The sequence below is a fragment of the Rhinatrema bivittatum genome, chromosome 1, assembly GCF_901001135.1.
Source record: "Rhinatrema bivittatum chromosome 1, aRhiBiv1.1, whole genome shotgun sequence".
Classification (NCBI taxonomy): Eukaryota; Metazoa; Chordata; class Amphibia; order Gymnophiona; family Rhinatrematidae; genus Rhinatrema; species Rhinatrema bivittatum.
In genome coordinates, this window is record NC_042615.1 from 688,591,725 (window position 1) to 688,607,272 (window position 15,548).

General features: G+C 44.7%; 1 protein-coding gene across 2 annotated transcripts in view; it reads left to right on the forward strand.

The window, feature by feature from the left end:
• HEXB (hexosaminidase subunit beta) overlaps positions 1 to 15,548 on the forward strand; it is a 150,747-nt gene that overhangs the window by 10,166 nt on the left and 125,033 nt on the right. For both annotated transcript variants that reach the window (XM_029574995.1, XM_029575002.1), the window contains exons 2-3: positions 11,859 to 12,004; positions 15,119 to 15,184. In XM_029574995.1, coding sequence (XP_029430855.1) covers positions 11,859 to 12,004; positions 15,119 to 15,184 — 212 coding nt within the window. The remainder of the gene's footprint in view (positions 1 to 11,858; positions 12,005 to 15,118; positions 15,185 to 15,548) is intronic.

The window sequence follows — 15,548 nt, forward strand, 5'->3', positions numbered from 1 at the left end:
TTGCATTGTTCAAATGACATAATGATGCCTTGAAATGTACATTAAAAGTCACCTAAGTTAACTATGCCCAGTCTTTCCTTGTATTAAATGAGTTTTCCCATCCCAGAGTGAATTCAAGACTTCCTATAAATTCCACTAACTCAGTGGGTTGTCATCTCCACTCTAAGATAGCCAGTCTGATTAAAATGTTCCTTTTAATCTGGATAGTTAAGTTCTGATACATATAAGAACATAAGAATATGCCATACTAGGTCAGACCAAGGGTCCATCAAGCCCAGCATCCTGTTTCCAGCAGTGGCCAATCCAGGCCATAAGAACCTGGCAAGTACCCCAAAACTAAGTCTATTCCAGGTTACCGTTGCTAATGGCAGTGGCTATTCTCTAGGTGAACTTAATAGCAGGTAATGGACTTCTCCTCCAAGAACTTATCCAATCCTTTTTTAAACACAGCTATACTAACTGCACTAACCACATCCTCTGGCAACAAATTCCAAAGTTTAATTGTGCATTGAGTAAAAAAGAACTTTCTCAGATTAGTTTTAAATGTACCCCATGCTAACTTCATGGAGTGTCCCCTAGTCTTTCTATTATCCGAAAGAGTAAATAAACTATTCACATCTACCCGTTCTAGACTCTCATGATTTTAAACACCTCTATCATATCCCCCCTCAGCCGTCTCTTCTCCAAGCTGAAAAGTCCTAACCTCTTTAGTCTTTCCTCTTAGGGGAGCTGTTCCATTCCCCTTATCATTTTGGTAGCCCTTCTCTGTACCTTTTCCATCACAATTATATCTTTTTTGAGATGCGGCGACCAGAATTGTACACAGTATTCAAGTTGCAGTCTCACCATGGAGCGATAGAGGCATTATGACATTTTCCGTTTTGTTCACCATTCCCTTTCTAATAATTCCCAACATTCTGTTTGCTTTTTTGACTGCCGCAGCCCACTGAACCGATTTCAATGTGTTATCCACTATGACGCCTAGATCTTTCTTGGGTTGTAGCGCCTAATGGAACCCAACATTGTGTAATTATAGCATGGGTTATTTTTCCCTATATGCATCACCTTGCACTTATCCACATTAAATTTCATCTGCCATTTGGATGCCCAATTTTCCAGTCTCACAAGGTCTTCCTGCAATTTATCACAATCTGCTTGTGATTTAACTACTCTGAACAATTTTGTGTCATCTGCAAATTTGATTCTCACTCGTCATATTTTTTTCCAGATCATTTATAAATATATTAAAAAGTAAGGGTCCCAATACAGATCCCTGAGGCACTACACTCCCTTCAACTGAGAAAATTGTCCATTTAATCCTACTCTGTTTCCTGTCTTTTAGCCAGTTTGCAATCCATGAAAGGACATCGCCACCTATCCCATGACTTTTTACTTTTCCTAGAAGCCTCTCATGAGGAACTTTGTCAAAAGCCTTCTGAAAATCCAAGTATACTATATCTACCGGTTCACCTTTATCCACATGTTTATTAACTCCTTCAAAAAAGTGAAGCAGATTTGTGACGCAAGACTTGCCTTAGGTAAAGCCATGCTGACTTTGTTCCATTAAACCATGTCTTTCTATATGTTTGTTTTTGAACACATTCCATTATTTTTCCTGGCACTGAAGTCAGGCTAACCGGTGTGTAGTTTCCCGGATCACCCCTAGAGCCCTTTTTAAATATTGGGGTATGTTAACTCCCCCCAATGGGTGCACGATATCATTAATCAAGTTCAGAACTTCATATATGAAATGTTGCTTACATAGTTACCAACAAAATTGTAATTGACATGCAACATTGTAAAAACGGAAATGGGGGAGGAGTAAGCCCTCATGTTTTGGATCTCATAAGCATTTTATAGCTTATGTTTGCCACTTTACCCCTCCATATAAACTGCATGAGAGACGATTGTAGATGAGCAATAATCTTTAGATTTCAACCAAATGGGAGGCATCTGCAATTTATATAATAGTTTTGGTAATAGAGACATTTTGAACAGGGTGCACCTTCCGAGTAATGAAATGGGGAACTCTTTCCATAGTTGTAGTTGTTTGTCAATGGATTCTAGCAATTGAGTGATATTTATTTCATATAATTTATTAAGATTTCTAGGTTTCCACGTCCTCATATATTTCAAGTGCCCCTTAGACCATGCCAAAGGAAAATCCCCAGCCCAACTGCACCTGATGGTATCAGACTAAAGGCAGTGCTTCCAACTTGGAAAAATTTATTTTTAACCCTGCAAAAAGGACAAACTGCTTAATTTAAAAAAAGATCTTTCCTAGCGTGTAGCCAGATGGACTCAGAACAAGTGGGTATAGTGTGCTCGTGCTAGCAGTTGGAGACGGATCTGACGTCAGCACGGGTATATATACCCCCACAGGAAGTGAAGCCACTTAGTAATTTCCGTCTCCAAAGCAGTTTGGAGAGCCTGCACGCTCACTGAGCATGTTTTCCAATTCTACTTTCTATTTTCTACTTTCCAAATTTCTCAGACGACGAGCCCCGCACTCCTGCGGTGATACCCTCGGGTCCCTCCCCCAGTCGAGTTTCCCGATGTGATTTCCGTGGTCCCTCGGAGGTTTTAGGCCTCAGTCCGGTGGCCGAATCGCGGCAGGGATCTAGCCCCTGAGCGAGAAGGGCTCGGGCCTGGCTGAGAGGCGCCTCGGTCCCGGCGTGGACTTAGCCCTGAGCGAGAAGAGTTCGGTGGCTTAGAGGCAGCGGGTGCACTTCCTCGAGCGCGGCGGTGAAGGTATTTCCCCTCTCCCCCCGCAGCCGGAGACCGCCCGGGTTACAGCCGGGAAGCGCCGAGGATCAGGTAAGGCATACATCTCTTACTTTTGGTCTCCGAGGTACGAGGATCGGCGGTGTTGCCTGCATGCGGCACGCCGTGGAGGTCGCCATTTTGTCTGCCTTGTTCAGGTATTGAGCGCCCACAGATAGGCGCACACGGATAGGCGCCTGTGGATAGGCGCACAACGCAGCATATATATTGCTAAGCGTATGTTATTGAGCGCATTTTGTATATTATTGAGCGCATATTTATTATTTAGCGCATATTGCTGAACGCATATTATTGAGCGCATATTTATTATTGAGCGCATACTGCTGAACGCATATTATTGAGCGCATACTGCTGAACGCATACTATTGAGCGCATATTGTTCTTGGCCTCATATTATTCTTGAGCGCATATTGCTGACAGCATAAGCGCCGGCGCCATGGAACACTTAAACGCCCTGGCATCTCTAGAGGCGGCACTTCCTGATTCCGGTGTGAAAGCTCTTGGCCTGTGCTCAGCGTGCCAGCTTAGAGCCACACAGAGCGAGGAGCCAGACTCCCTTTGTGCCCAATGTGAGGAGGCAGTGGGAGCCTCGGGCCAGGACCAGTCTCAACCGAGGTTTACCGACAGTTCCCCGCGGGCCGTCTCGAACAGCCAGGAATCCCGGGGGACCTGGTACCCCGACGGCTGGAGACCGCTTCCATTTCCTGGGTGGACTTATTTAAGGGGATCCACGCCTTTGTACAGATGCAGTCGGCTTCCCGTCCTGGACCCGCTGCTGCTCCGGCTGACCCTGCCCCCGGACCTTCTTGTCCTTATCGTGAGCACCAGTCTCCGGGCAGTCCAGCTCATGCGGACCCTGATATCTCTGAGGACGAGTCCGAACCCCCTGAGGAGGGGGAACTTCCCTCTGGGATAGAGCCATATCGAACTATGAGGCGGTTCTTTCCCAAGCAAGATCTCTCCGACCTGGTCTCTCAGTGCCTGACGGAGTTGGCTATTCCAGGCCCCAGCACCATGGAGGCATCTACGCAGAACCCCTTGCTGGAGGGTCTTCGTCCCACAGCCCGCCACTTCCCCTTCCTGCAAGCGGCGCAACAGCTGATAGATTTGGAGTGGAATGCGCCGGAGGCCTCGTTTAAAGGGGGTCGGGCCCTGTCCGGCATGTACCCCCTGGAAACGGCAATCAAAGATATGCTGGCATGCCCTAAGGTGGACGCCTTGGTTAGCGCTGTGGTCAGGCGCACTACCATTCCGGTGGAGGGGGGGGCGGCCCTCAAGGAGGCTCATGACCGCCTGGACGCCATCCTGAAACAAACCTTTGAGGTGGCAGCTCTGTCTCTACGAATCGCAACCTGCTGCACAGTGGTGACGTGTTCCTGTTTGTCACAGGTCCAGAACAATGCTCCGGCAGCGGACATGGAGTCAGCTCTCTCGTTCCTTACGGATGCCGCCTCCAACCTAGTCCGTACAACAGCCAAGGAGGTCTCATCCTCAGTAGCAGCCAGGAGGCAGCTCTGGATTCGGAATTGGTCAGCCGATGCTCCTTCTAAGACACGTCTCACTAGAATGCCATTCAAGGGTTCTCTCCTGTTCGGCAGCGACCTAGATAAACTGGCCAGCACATAGGGCGCCTCTCCAGTACCTCGACTGCCGGAAGACCGGTCCAAGAGGAACCAGCGCATCTTTCTGAGGCCCTCCAGAGGTAGAAGCTACCAACGCTTCACTCCCTATAGGAGTCGCTACCAGGCACCTCGTCCTCAGGCCAGGAACCAGTCCTTTCGGACCAAGCAGCGCAAGAGGGGAGCCAGCTCGGGTTCAGGTCCTGGCCATGCCTCACAATGAGAATTAGCTGATCTGTCCAGGGGCCGGAGCCATAGGGGGCAGGTTAACCCTCTTCTACCCCAGATGGGTCGAGATTACGTTGGACCAGTGGGTCCTCGCCATCATCCGAGGGGGCTATTATCTGGACTTCCATCACACCCCTCCGGACAGGTTTGTGGAGTCTCCGTGTCCAATCCACAAGAAGGCGGCATTAGAAGTTACCCTGGCGAGGCTCCTGTCCTTGAAAGCCATAATCCCAGTACCTGCATGGGAAATGGATTCTGGGCACACTTCCATTTATTTCATGGTGCCCAAGAAAGAGGGCACTTTCCGGCCCGTATTGGACTTCAAGTCAGTCAACCGATACTTACGGGTCCTGAGGTTTCGCATGGAAACTCTGCGCTCAGTCAAGACCGCAGTACAGCCAGGGGAGTTCCTCACGGCCTTAGACTTGTCAGAAGCCTACCTGCATATCCCGATCCATCAGGATCATCAGCGTTACCTACGCTTCAGGGTTCTGGGACGACACTTCCAATTCCTGGCTTTGCCCTTCGGGTTAGCCACAGCGCTGCGGACCTTCACCAAGGTGATCATGGTGGTAGCAGCGGCGCTCAGACGGGAAGGAATCCTTGGCCATCCCTACCTAGACGATTGGCTGATCAGGGCGAAATCCCAAGAGGAGAGTCATCGGGCAACCAACAGAGTGATCGCCCTTCTGGAAAGCCTGGGATTGGTAGTCAACCTGAGCAAGAGTTGCCTACAGCCTTCCCAATCACTGGAATACCTGGGAGTCCAGTTCGACACCCAGGCAGACAGTCAGTCTCACCACCAAGAGAAGATTAAAACTCCAGACGCGTCTACGGTCCTTGATGGGAACCAGCCGGCTCATAGCTTGGGATTATCTGCAGGTTCTCAGTCTCATGGAAGTGGTACCCTGGGCGCGGGACCATATGAGACCACTGCAACGCTCCCTTCTCTCTCGATGGAGCCCATGCTTCCGGAATTACTCCGTGCATCTACCTCTACCAGCCAGAATGCAGACCCAGCTACGGTGGTGGTTGCAGTCCGACCACACGAGCAGGGGGTCAAAGATGTCCTCCCCCACGTGGACTCTGCTCACCACAGATGCCAGCCTGAGTGGATGGGGAGCACACTGTGAAGAGCTCACAGCCCAAGGGCGGTGGAACAGAGAAGAGTCTGGTGGAACATCAACCGTCTAGAGGCACGGGCAGTCCGGTTAGCCTGCCTGCAATTTGCTCACAGACTGTGGAACAGAGTAGTCAGAGTGATGTCAGACAACGCCACCACGGTGGCATACATCAACCGACAGGGCGGATCCAGAAGCCGACAGGTGTCCCTAGAGAGAGCCCCGCTGATGGCTTGGGCAGAGGCGAATCTCCAGGACATCTCCGCCGTCCACATTGCCGGAAGGGACAACACCGCGGCAGACTTCCTCAGCCGGGAAAGCCTAAATCCTGGAGAATGGCAGCTGTCGCCCACAGCCTTCCAGATGATCGTGGATCAGTGGGGGACTCCGGACATGGACCTACTAGCGGACAGGTCCAATGCTCAAGTACCCAGATACTTCAGCCGCAAGCGAGATCCGTTCTCTCAGGGGATCGACGGCCTCCAGGGACCCTGCTATACGCCTTTCCTCCTTGGCCCCTGCTGGGCGCCCTTATACAAAAGATTGAGGCACAGGGGCCTAGTTCTTCTAGTGGCACCAGACTGGCCAAGAAGACCCTGGTACGCGGACATGAGAAGACTACTGACAGGGGAGCCTCTTCCCCTGCCTCCGCTCAGGGACCTGCTGCGTCAAGGTCCCATCCTCCCCGAGGATCCAGCTCAATTCTCTCTTACGGTCTGGCCATTGAGAGGGCTAGACTGAAGAAAAGAGGTTACTCTGAGCCGGTGATAGATACACTCCTCCGGGCGCGCAAGTTTTCCACATCCCTCACCTACATAAGGATCTGGAGAGTATTTGAAGCCTGGTGCGACACTCATGGCACCAATCCACATGCGACTACTATTCCTATTGTTCTGGATTTCCTGCAGGATGGGCTTCAGAAGGGTCTCTCCCTAAGCTCCATCAAGGTTCAGGTGGCTGCGCGGTCTTGCTACGGTCCCAGGAGGGATGGCAAGACCATTGCCACGCACCCAGATGTTTCTCGCTTCCTGAAAGGAGTCAAGCACATTCGTCCGCCACTGAAGTGGCCAGTGCCCCTGTGGAACCTCAACCTTGTTTTGGATTTCCTCGCGGGATCCACCTTCAGACCCCTTCGGGGCCTGTCTCTCCGTTCGCTAACTTTGAAGATGGTGTTCTTGCTGGCTGTGTGTTCAGCACGCCGCATCTCGGAGCTACAAGCGCTGTCCTGCCGTGATCCCTTTCTCAGAATCACTCCTGAGGCTATCCATCTTCGCACGGTTCCCTCTTTTCTACCTAAAGTAGTCTCACAATTTCACCTCAACCAAACCATATCCTTGCCAACCACGGCGGGTTTGAAGAAATCAGAAGAAGGGGGTTTGCTACGCCATCTCGACATGGCAGATTGCTGCCCAGATACCTGGAAATGACAGAAGCAGTACGAAAGACTGACCATCTGTTCGTTCTTCACAGCGGGAAGAAACAAGGAGAAGCGGCCTCATGGCCCACCATCGCCCGCTGGATCAAAGAAGTTATCAGAGCGGCCTATGTAGAGGCTGGGAAGTCACCACCTCTGCAGGTCAAGGCTCATTCTACCAGAGCGCAGGCAGCCTCTTGGGCAGAATCTAGGATGCTGTTGCCCGTGGAGATATGTAAGGCGGCGACGTGGTCCTCCCTCCATACCTTTTCCAGATTTTACCGTCTGGATGTCCAGGCCAGGGAGGACACAGCATTTGTGACGGCAGTCCTACGCGGTCCTCAGGCAGCCTCCCACCCAGTTCGGGAGTAGCTTTTGTACATCCCACTTGTTCTGAGTCCATCTGGCTACACGCTAGGAAATGTTGAGATTACTTACCTGATAATCTCCCTTTCCTTAGTGTAGACAGATGGACTCAGCATCCCGCCCAGCTGCCGGTATACAGGGGTTTCACCGATTCAAGGTAAGCCTTATCACTTCTTACATGAGTGCGTCCACTCTACCAGGTGTCGACGTCTTCCGGTTGGGAACGCTGGCAGTCTCCAGCTACTATCAATCGGTCAGGGGAATCCTGTTTCACTAATTAATTGATCGGTCAGTACACATATATCCATAACAGCTTTTGCAAGGAAGATTACTGAGTGGCTTCACTTCCTGTGGGGGTATATGTACCCGTGCTGACGTCAGATCCGTCTCCAACTGCTAGCACGAGCACACTATACCCACTTGTTCTGAGTCCATCTGTCTACACTAAGGAAAAGGAGATTATCAGGTAAGTAATCTCAACATTATGAAGGAAGACCAAGGCTTCACGGAGGAATAGCAGCATGTCATCCGCAAGCATATTTTATATTTACCTTTGCCTAAAATGAAACCCTGAATAGTGTTATCCAATCATAATTTTTGAACAAGAGATTCTATGGTAAAGAAAAGGGGATTGGGGGCATCCTTTCCTAACTCCAACCCCATCTAATCCCCCTTCATGCAACAAGCTCCGCTAGTATTAGCGTTAATAGCCACCTCTCACAATGTTATTTATACATATATTTTACTATCTAATCTTCATTTCCCTTCTCATTCCAAGTTATTGTTTTCCTTGTTATATGTAACTGCTTTTCTGCACTTTTGTTAAATGGTAAAGTTTCACCCCTGTTTCTTGTGAACCAGCATGATGGGACCACCGTCTTGAATGTTGGTATATAAAAAACTTAAATAAATAAAAAAAAAAAAAATAAAATAAAAATAAATCCTTGATGAATACTCCCTTTAAGAAAAAATGGTTTGGATACCACATCATTAATCAGTTTCGCAGCAGGAAAGGTGTATAATAATTTAATCCACTGAATAAAAGTGTCAGGAATTCCATATTTTTGTAGAGTCCAAAATATGTACTCTCATTGAATATTGTCAAATGCTGTTTTGCATATTTCCCCCTAACCTACCACTTCTATCAGTTTGCGGACATTAATAACCCCATATCTTCCTTGAACAAAGCCTGTCTGATCGTTAGCTACTAGAGTTGACACTACCACATTGAAACGTTTGGCTAGTAAAGAAGCTAGTATTTTTTTTTTTTTAATTTTCTATTTATTAATTTCAACAAAATTACAAAGGATATACACTTTGTACAGAAACTCAGAAAAGTTGACATTTTATATACAACTTCACAGTACTTCACTGTGTTAAAGAAACAAATATCATTTATCAATCCCCAATCTTAAAAGGAGGGAGGAGAATATATATTTTATAGGAGCTTTTACCAGAAATAATTATACAGGAATAGGCTTTTTTTTATTCATATTTTATTGCTTTTTTCATAAAATATTATTCACATACTTTGCCAGGAAAAAAATGACATGTATTGTACAAATTCAATCAAAGAAATAAAAATAATCTCAGAAACCAATTCCAATATACATGTTCTTATATACGAGGATAATAAGGTGTGACTCTTAGCCTGAAAAGTAAAGGAGTACACATTATCAATTACACATACAAGAAAAAACTGGCCTAGCATGTGATGTCAGTTTTTGGTTTTTTTTTCTTTTGATTGACTTATTAGCCTATTGCGATAGAATTAGTCACATTTCTGGCATACAAAAATGACTTGAGTTGTTCTACAGCTAAAAATACAAATTTCTCATCTTTTCAGCCTATTAAACAATGACAAGGGTATTTTAGGACAAAAGTATATCCTAATGTTTGAACTTAAGGCCTAAAACTCAAAAACTCATTTCTCCTAACCTGGGTCGGCCTTGACAAATCTGGAAAGATTTTTACTGCTTGGCCATGAAATTCTAAACCCAAATTTAGGAAATAATTTCATATTACCTTACTAACATCTCCTTCAGAAATGAAGGAGACTAATAAGGTGCCTCTGTCTAATATTTCAATAGCAGAACTTTCTATAAATTGGGTTTTCCAAAGCTCCCATGCGATTATCTCCAGTTTGTTTGTTTTTTAACAATCTAGTCAGAAAAAAAGCCTTAACTAACTGCATTTGGGGCACAAGAATAGGCTTAATGTATTATGCTATATATATTTTTATTTTTTTATTGCTCACTTATGGACAATTCCTGGACTAAGGGTGCAGGCATTATTTTATTTTCTTCCTGTTATCTAAAAGGACCTTTAACTGTTCAAGTATAAAAAAACATATGTCACATTTTCCAATTTTGCAATACAACATCATGGATAACTGAGTGTAAAAATTGCACCTAGAGAGCGGGCCTCCTGCCTCATTGCCAGGAACCCCCTCCTCCTCTCCTGTGTTGCCCTAGCTAAATCTGGGAACACCTGCACTATTTTTCCAAGAAACTCAACTCTCAATTGGAAATAATTCCTCATTATACTGAGATCCTGCTCATAAATAAAGGGCACTAAGAGAGTGGACCTCTCTATTTCTGGTGGTGAAGTCTCAAGGAAAGCTGTAAGATTTCCCATATCAATAGATTGAGGGGCTGCTTCCTCTCTAGATCTTGAACTGGGTAGAAAATACACTTTGTTAAATGTTGGTGTGTTCTCTGGGGCTATCTGCAATATTTCAATCATGTATTTTCTAAGTGTGTTCCAAGGCTGCTTACCTAAAACCTTAGGAAAATTTAAAAACCTAAGGTTTGTGTCTCATCCTGTTCTCTATTTGCTCCAACTTTCTATTAAAGATTAAACGTTCTTGAACCAAAGCAGACTGTGTTTCTTGCAATTTCGTTCTTTGGTCTTCTAATAACTGAGTCTTTTGCTGCTGTTCAGAATATTTATTATTAAAGTCCCAAATTATTTCTTCCATTTTAGTTGAAAAAGAAACTTGTTGAGCATAACTTTGCAATGCAGTTCCAAGATTAGCTACCTGGGAGTCCAGTGTCACTACAGCTGGCTTAGAAAAGGTGGCATTCATGACTCCCAGCCCAGGTACAGTCACTGAAGTTGAAGCAGTAGAATTAGGTACCTTCCATAATTCCACCTGCAGCTTGCATTCCTGCTGCTTCTTCCCCTTCCGAGCCTTGGTCACTCCTCCCGGCTCCCGCGGTGGGTCCCGCGCTCGCTAACCTGGCCACTTCAGGTCCGCTTCTGCGCCCACAGGGCTCGAGAACTCCTGGGGAATCAGCACCGGAGATGAACGTGAGTCTGGAAGGCTCAAGCTGGTTTCCCCAGAGAAGGCAGTCTCAGCGGGGCTTCGCTCCTCTGTTTTAGCATAACTGGCAGCCAGCTCAGTAATAGTACGCTGTCCAGGAGGTAAGGGGGGTACTGCGGGGTAAACCCTGACCCTGTCTTTCCGTTTCGGAGCCATAGTAGGTCAAAAGAATTAAAAAAATTCAAAGAGACAGGGACAGCGTTCTGAGCCATGCTGCTATACCGCCGCCATCTTGACTCCTTTTGAAGCTAGTATTTTGAAATCTACATTTATTAATAATATTGGCCTATACGAGCCAGGATCAGTTAAATCTTTACCCGGTTTAGGGAATGCTATTATCTGAGCTGTGTTCATATCTGAAGGAAATCTCCCTGCCTGCAAACACCAGTTATGCATGTTTAATAAAAGATCAACAACTTCATTTTGCAGTATTTTATAAAATTCAGCCCCAAATCCATCCAACCCTGGTGCTTTTGCTAATTGTAATTGTTGAATAATAGTATGTATTTGAAGCACAATAATAGGTTTCTGCAATAGCTGTTCATGTAGCAGGGACAGTTTGGGTAAAGCTAAGTCATTAAAGAATTCCACTTTTAGGGACTCATCAGATTTCTTGGAGTACAAATTTTGATGGTGATCTAACGTAATTTCTGTGATACCAGTTGTGGTTGAGTGTTGGGTACATTGCTGTGCTTTGTAATAGTTGTAATTGTATCTTTTACATTTGAAATCAACCCCATAAATTTTGAAATGCATCTGTTGGGGTGTCAAAGCCAGAACTGTGTTAAACTCTCCCCCCTACAGACAGATCACGTGGCAGTGGTACATGTTACATTTTTTTTCTAGTCAGTTCATTCTTTTTTTTTTTTTTTTTTTTGTTAAAGCTGCCAGCTATTCACAGGATCATTCTAGACGTGAACAGGCAACTAGTATAAAAATGTCTGTGTATGTAACCCACTTAACTGTCAGGTCCTCAGATTTTTATGTTTTGTTCTTTACAGATATTATGAGTATGCTTTTGGGGATTCGAAATGGCAGGACAATACCAGACCAAATGCTGGATCACAGTTATTACAGCTTCAAGTCTTAATTACCTCATCTGACCCTGAATGTGATCAGTACCCTACCATAAAATCAAATGAGTCCTGTGAGTATCTCTGGGAGGGGGTGTATCAGGATTTTGTGTGTTAGAGGGAGAGGTTTATTGTTGCTTCCATCAAGCCACTCTTCATTTAGCTAGCCATCAAATACAGCCTACATATGCTTCTTTTTCCCAAGGTCAGAATCTACAGTGACTCTGTAGCTGAGCAATCAGGGGACAGTCACAAGGTGTTGCCAAGACAGTGATACTTGGCTCAGTCTTCTTTATCACTCACTCCAGAATAAAAAAAACTAAATAAGTGGAGAGCCCAAAAAAAATTTGAATAGTCTGGGTTAATCTTACAGCCAGTGTGAAATATCCTAATGGTCTCTTCATAACTTTCCCCAACTTGCATGCTACCATTCCCTTGCTATGTCTGAGGTATTCGGTGTCTTAAGGAGTCTAAAGATGACTTCAAACTGATACAGGAAATGAAGGGTTTTACTCATGCCATGTGCTAGAGGCAGTCTATCAACAGCACATAACACTGAGGCTTTCTTCTGTGACACTGAGGTGTAAAAGTTAAGGAACTGAGCTGTGTACCCAAATACTAACACACACACTTGAGTACATTTTTCAGAGGGATTACAGGGGAAAATTAGCATTTAAGCATGCCAGTAGCCAGTATTTCTGTATAAACATTGAAAGTATGTATTTTTAGTTTCCCCGCACATTTACCTCTGTAAAAGGGTGGCTTAAGGCCATTCTGGGGTGGGGCCAAGAGGTACATGCAGAAGTTATTTTATAAGAGATTTATACTAAATACATTAGCCAACTTTATTTGTGCAGTTTTACACCTGCTAATTATCTCACCTAATTAATATCACTCATCTGTCTGCTATTTTTGGGTAGGTGGTCTGGATGAAGAACTAGAAAGGTTTTGATGAACTGGAGATGGACTGGGTGACTTGACGGAGGGATGTACACATTTTAAAATATTACTGTTTCCATATATAAATCAGGGTTTTATGCACATATATTTTCATGTATATAAAATAGAGTATGTATTTTCAGTGCATTACAGATGTTTGCACGTACTGAAACACATGTGTACTTTTAGAACTGATTTATGTGGTGTTTTATAAAATGGCAGCACCCCAGTGCACAGTTTATAAAATACTAGAATAAATCTCAATGCATCCACTTGCACCCACAAATCCGGTAATGCAAATAGGTTTGAAAGTTATCCTTTTGTTTTGCAGATTGAGTGTCTGTAGATGTTCTATTTGTGCAGTTCAGGAATTTTGCAAAACTGAAGCCTAGGCATCCTGGAACCTGTATTTCTGAATGGAAATAGACTTGGACAGGGATGGCCAAATGTGGTTTTGTACTCAAAAAATCAACGTGGAAGATCTGTGAACTCCGTGAGGGTGTACAGAAAAGCAGTAAAAACTGCTTTTCTGTACACCCTCCGACTTAATATCATGGTGATTTTAAGTCTGAAGTCCCAAAAGTTAAAAATAATCAAAAAAAAAAAAATGTTTAAATGGGCTCACGGGTTGAAAACCGGTTGCTCAATTTTGCCAGCGTCTGCTTTCCGAACCTGTGGCTGTCAGCGGGTTTGAGAACCGACGCCGGCAAAGTTGAGCGTCGGCTGTCAAACCCACTGACCTAATTTGAATACATTTTTTTTTTCTGAATCACACGCACAGGAGAGTGGCCTGTGCGCGCGCCGGGAGAGCAGGAGCTCTCCCGCGATGTTTACTGTATCGGCCTGTATGCTAGGCTCCCTCTTCCTGCTAGACCCTGTGTTTTTCTGATGCAGGCCTGCTAGTTGTCTGCGAGGGGAAGTTGAGATCACTGACTCTCCCTACCTGTGAGGTGCCTCAGGGTTCTAAATGCCTTCAAAGTTCAGTCCATATTTCCGTGTTGTGCAATAGAGCTCAGTTAGCATCGAGAGCACGGCTGCGGTTGGTTCTTCCTGATGATTGTCAGGCTGTGACTTGGTGTTCCATGCATTCCTTTCAAAATGTTGCTTGAAGGTGAACACCAAGGAGAAGGGCTCATTCACTTCGGAGATGTTGAAAGCAAGTGTGGTAGTGTCCCACCCTGCTGAGTAGTAGCTTGGGTACATCCCACTCTGGATTGAATCTGACTGGATGAAGATGGAGACATTTTTAGTTCTTGCCTGATAATTTCCTTTTCTTGAGTCCAGTCAGACCAGTCCAAGACATTCCCTCTTCTGCCAAACTTACATAAGATTCCAAGCACTTGCATAAGCTTGCACAAGCGTACATGGATCGGCATACTCTTGCATATTTTTTACTGGTGCAGGGTGGCCTAAAGGATGGATTCTGCAATGTATCTCCTAAGTAGGTGAGTGACTTTCATGTATTTCATGTGTCTGCTGTATGGTGGTTTAAAAAAAAAAAAAAAGGAATAGGTTTGAATAAATTTGATAGACTTAAGTTTCCTCAGCTGCTGCAAACAATACTGGCAGGCTGAGGTCAACACGGGTGCATTTAAGGCATGATGTCGTCAAACCTGTTGACCTGTTTACGTCTGCTGGTCAGTGCGCATAACTCGCTCATCTGTACTGGTCTGATTGGATGAAGAGGAAAGGAAATTGTCAGGTAAGAACAAATTTCTTCTTTTAATGCTCAAAACACCTGAAAAATGTTTTCTCTGTACTGGCATCAATATATAGTAACTAATGGATTGTTTTTCATGTAATATCCAGGATGGCATGTTTTTGAAATGGGATAAATGGATGGTGCCATAGCTTTTCCATGTTCCTAAAGCAGGACTTGCATGTCCTTAGGTTGAAGAGCTTCCAAAGGAACTTACAATAGCAGAAATAGATCCATTTATGTATGGTATCTTTAAGGACCTTTGTTTTTCAGTTATTTTATTTTTCCTGGGGCATTTCAATGTTATAACAAAAAAATAATCTGTCTTCCACTGAATGTTCTGTTTGTTGTAACAGTCATTTTTTCACTGAAATTTTTTTTTTGTTATTACATTGAAATTCCCAGGAAAAATAAAAGCTGAAAACGAAGGTTCCTTGGTATCTTTAAACATTTACTGTTAAATGCCAGATTTTCACACTATTAAGGGACTAACCCAGATGTGTTTAAATCTTCGTTTTTTGTTTTTTTTTTCCTTTTGGTTCTTTTTAAGATGAATTAAATGTTGCAGCGCCAGTGGCTGTGCTGAAAGCAAGCAAGGTGTGGGGTGCACTGAGAGGTAAAGAAACTTTGAATACATCTGACATTCATGCTTAAGAGAGTACTTAACTGCCTCTTTATAAACCAAAATATGTGAGGTTCCATGAGAAAGCAGTGTGCCAAAAGATCAGTGTTCAGAACTGGCACCTGACAGTGTTTAGTAGATGTTGTACTGTACCTGGCACACCTGTTGAGTCATATGGGCATGACAGTGTTATAATCCCACTATAACAATTCCTATAAAGTGCATCCAACTTGCTAAAATGTTCCAGTAGTCTGTGATTAACAAAAGAGTCTTAAATCTTCAAAGCACACATTTTGTAAAGTGTCAGCCCATCAGCCATATCTGATTCCCTTACGAATCTGCTAGCAGTTAAGATTTT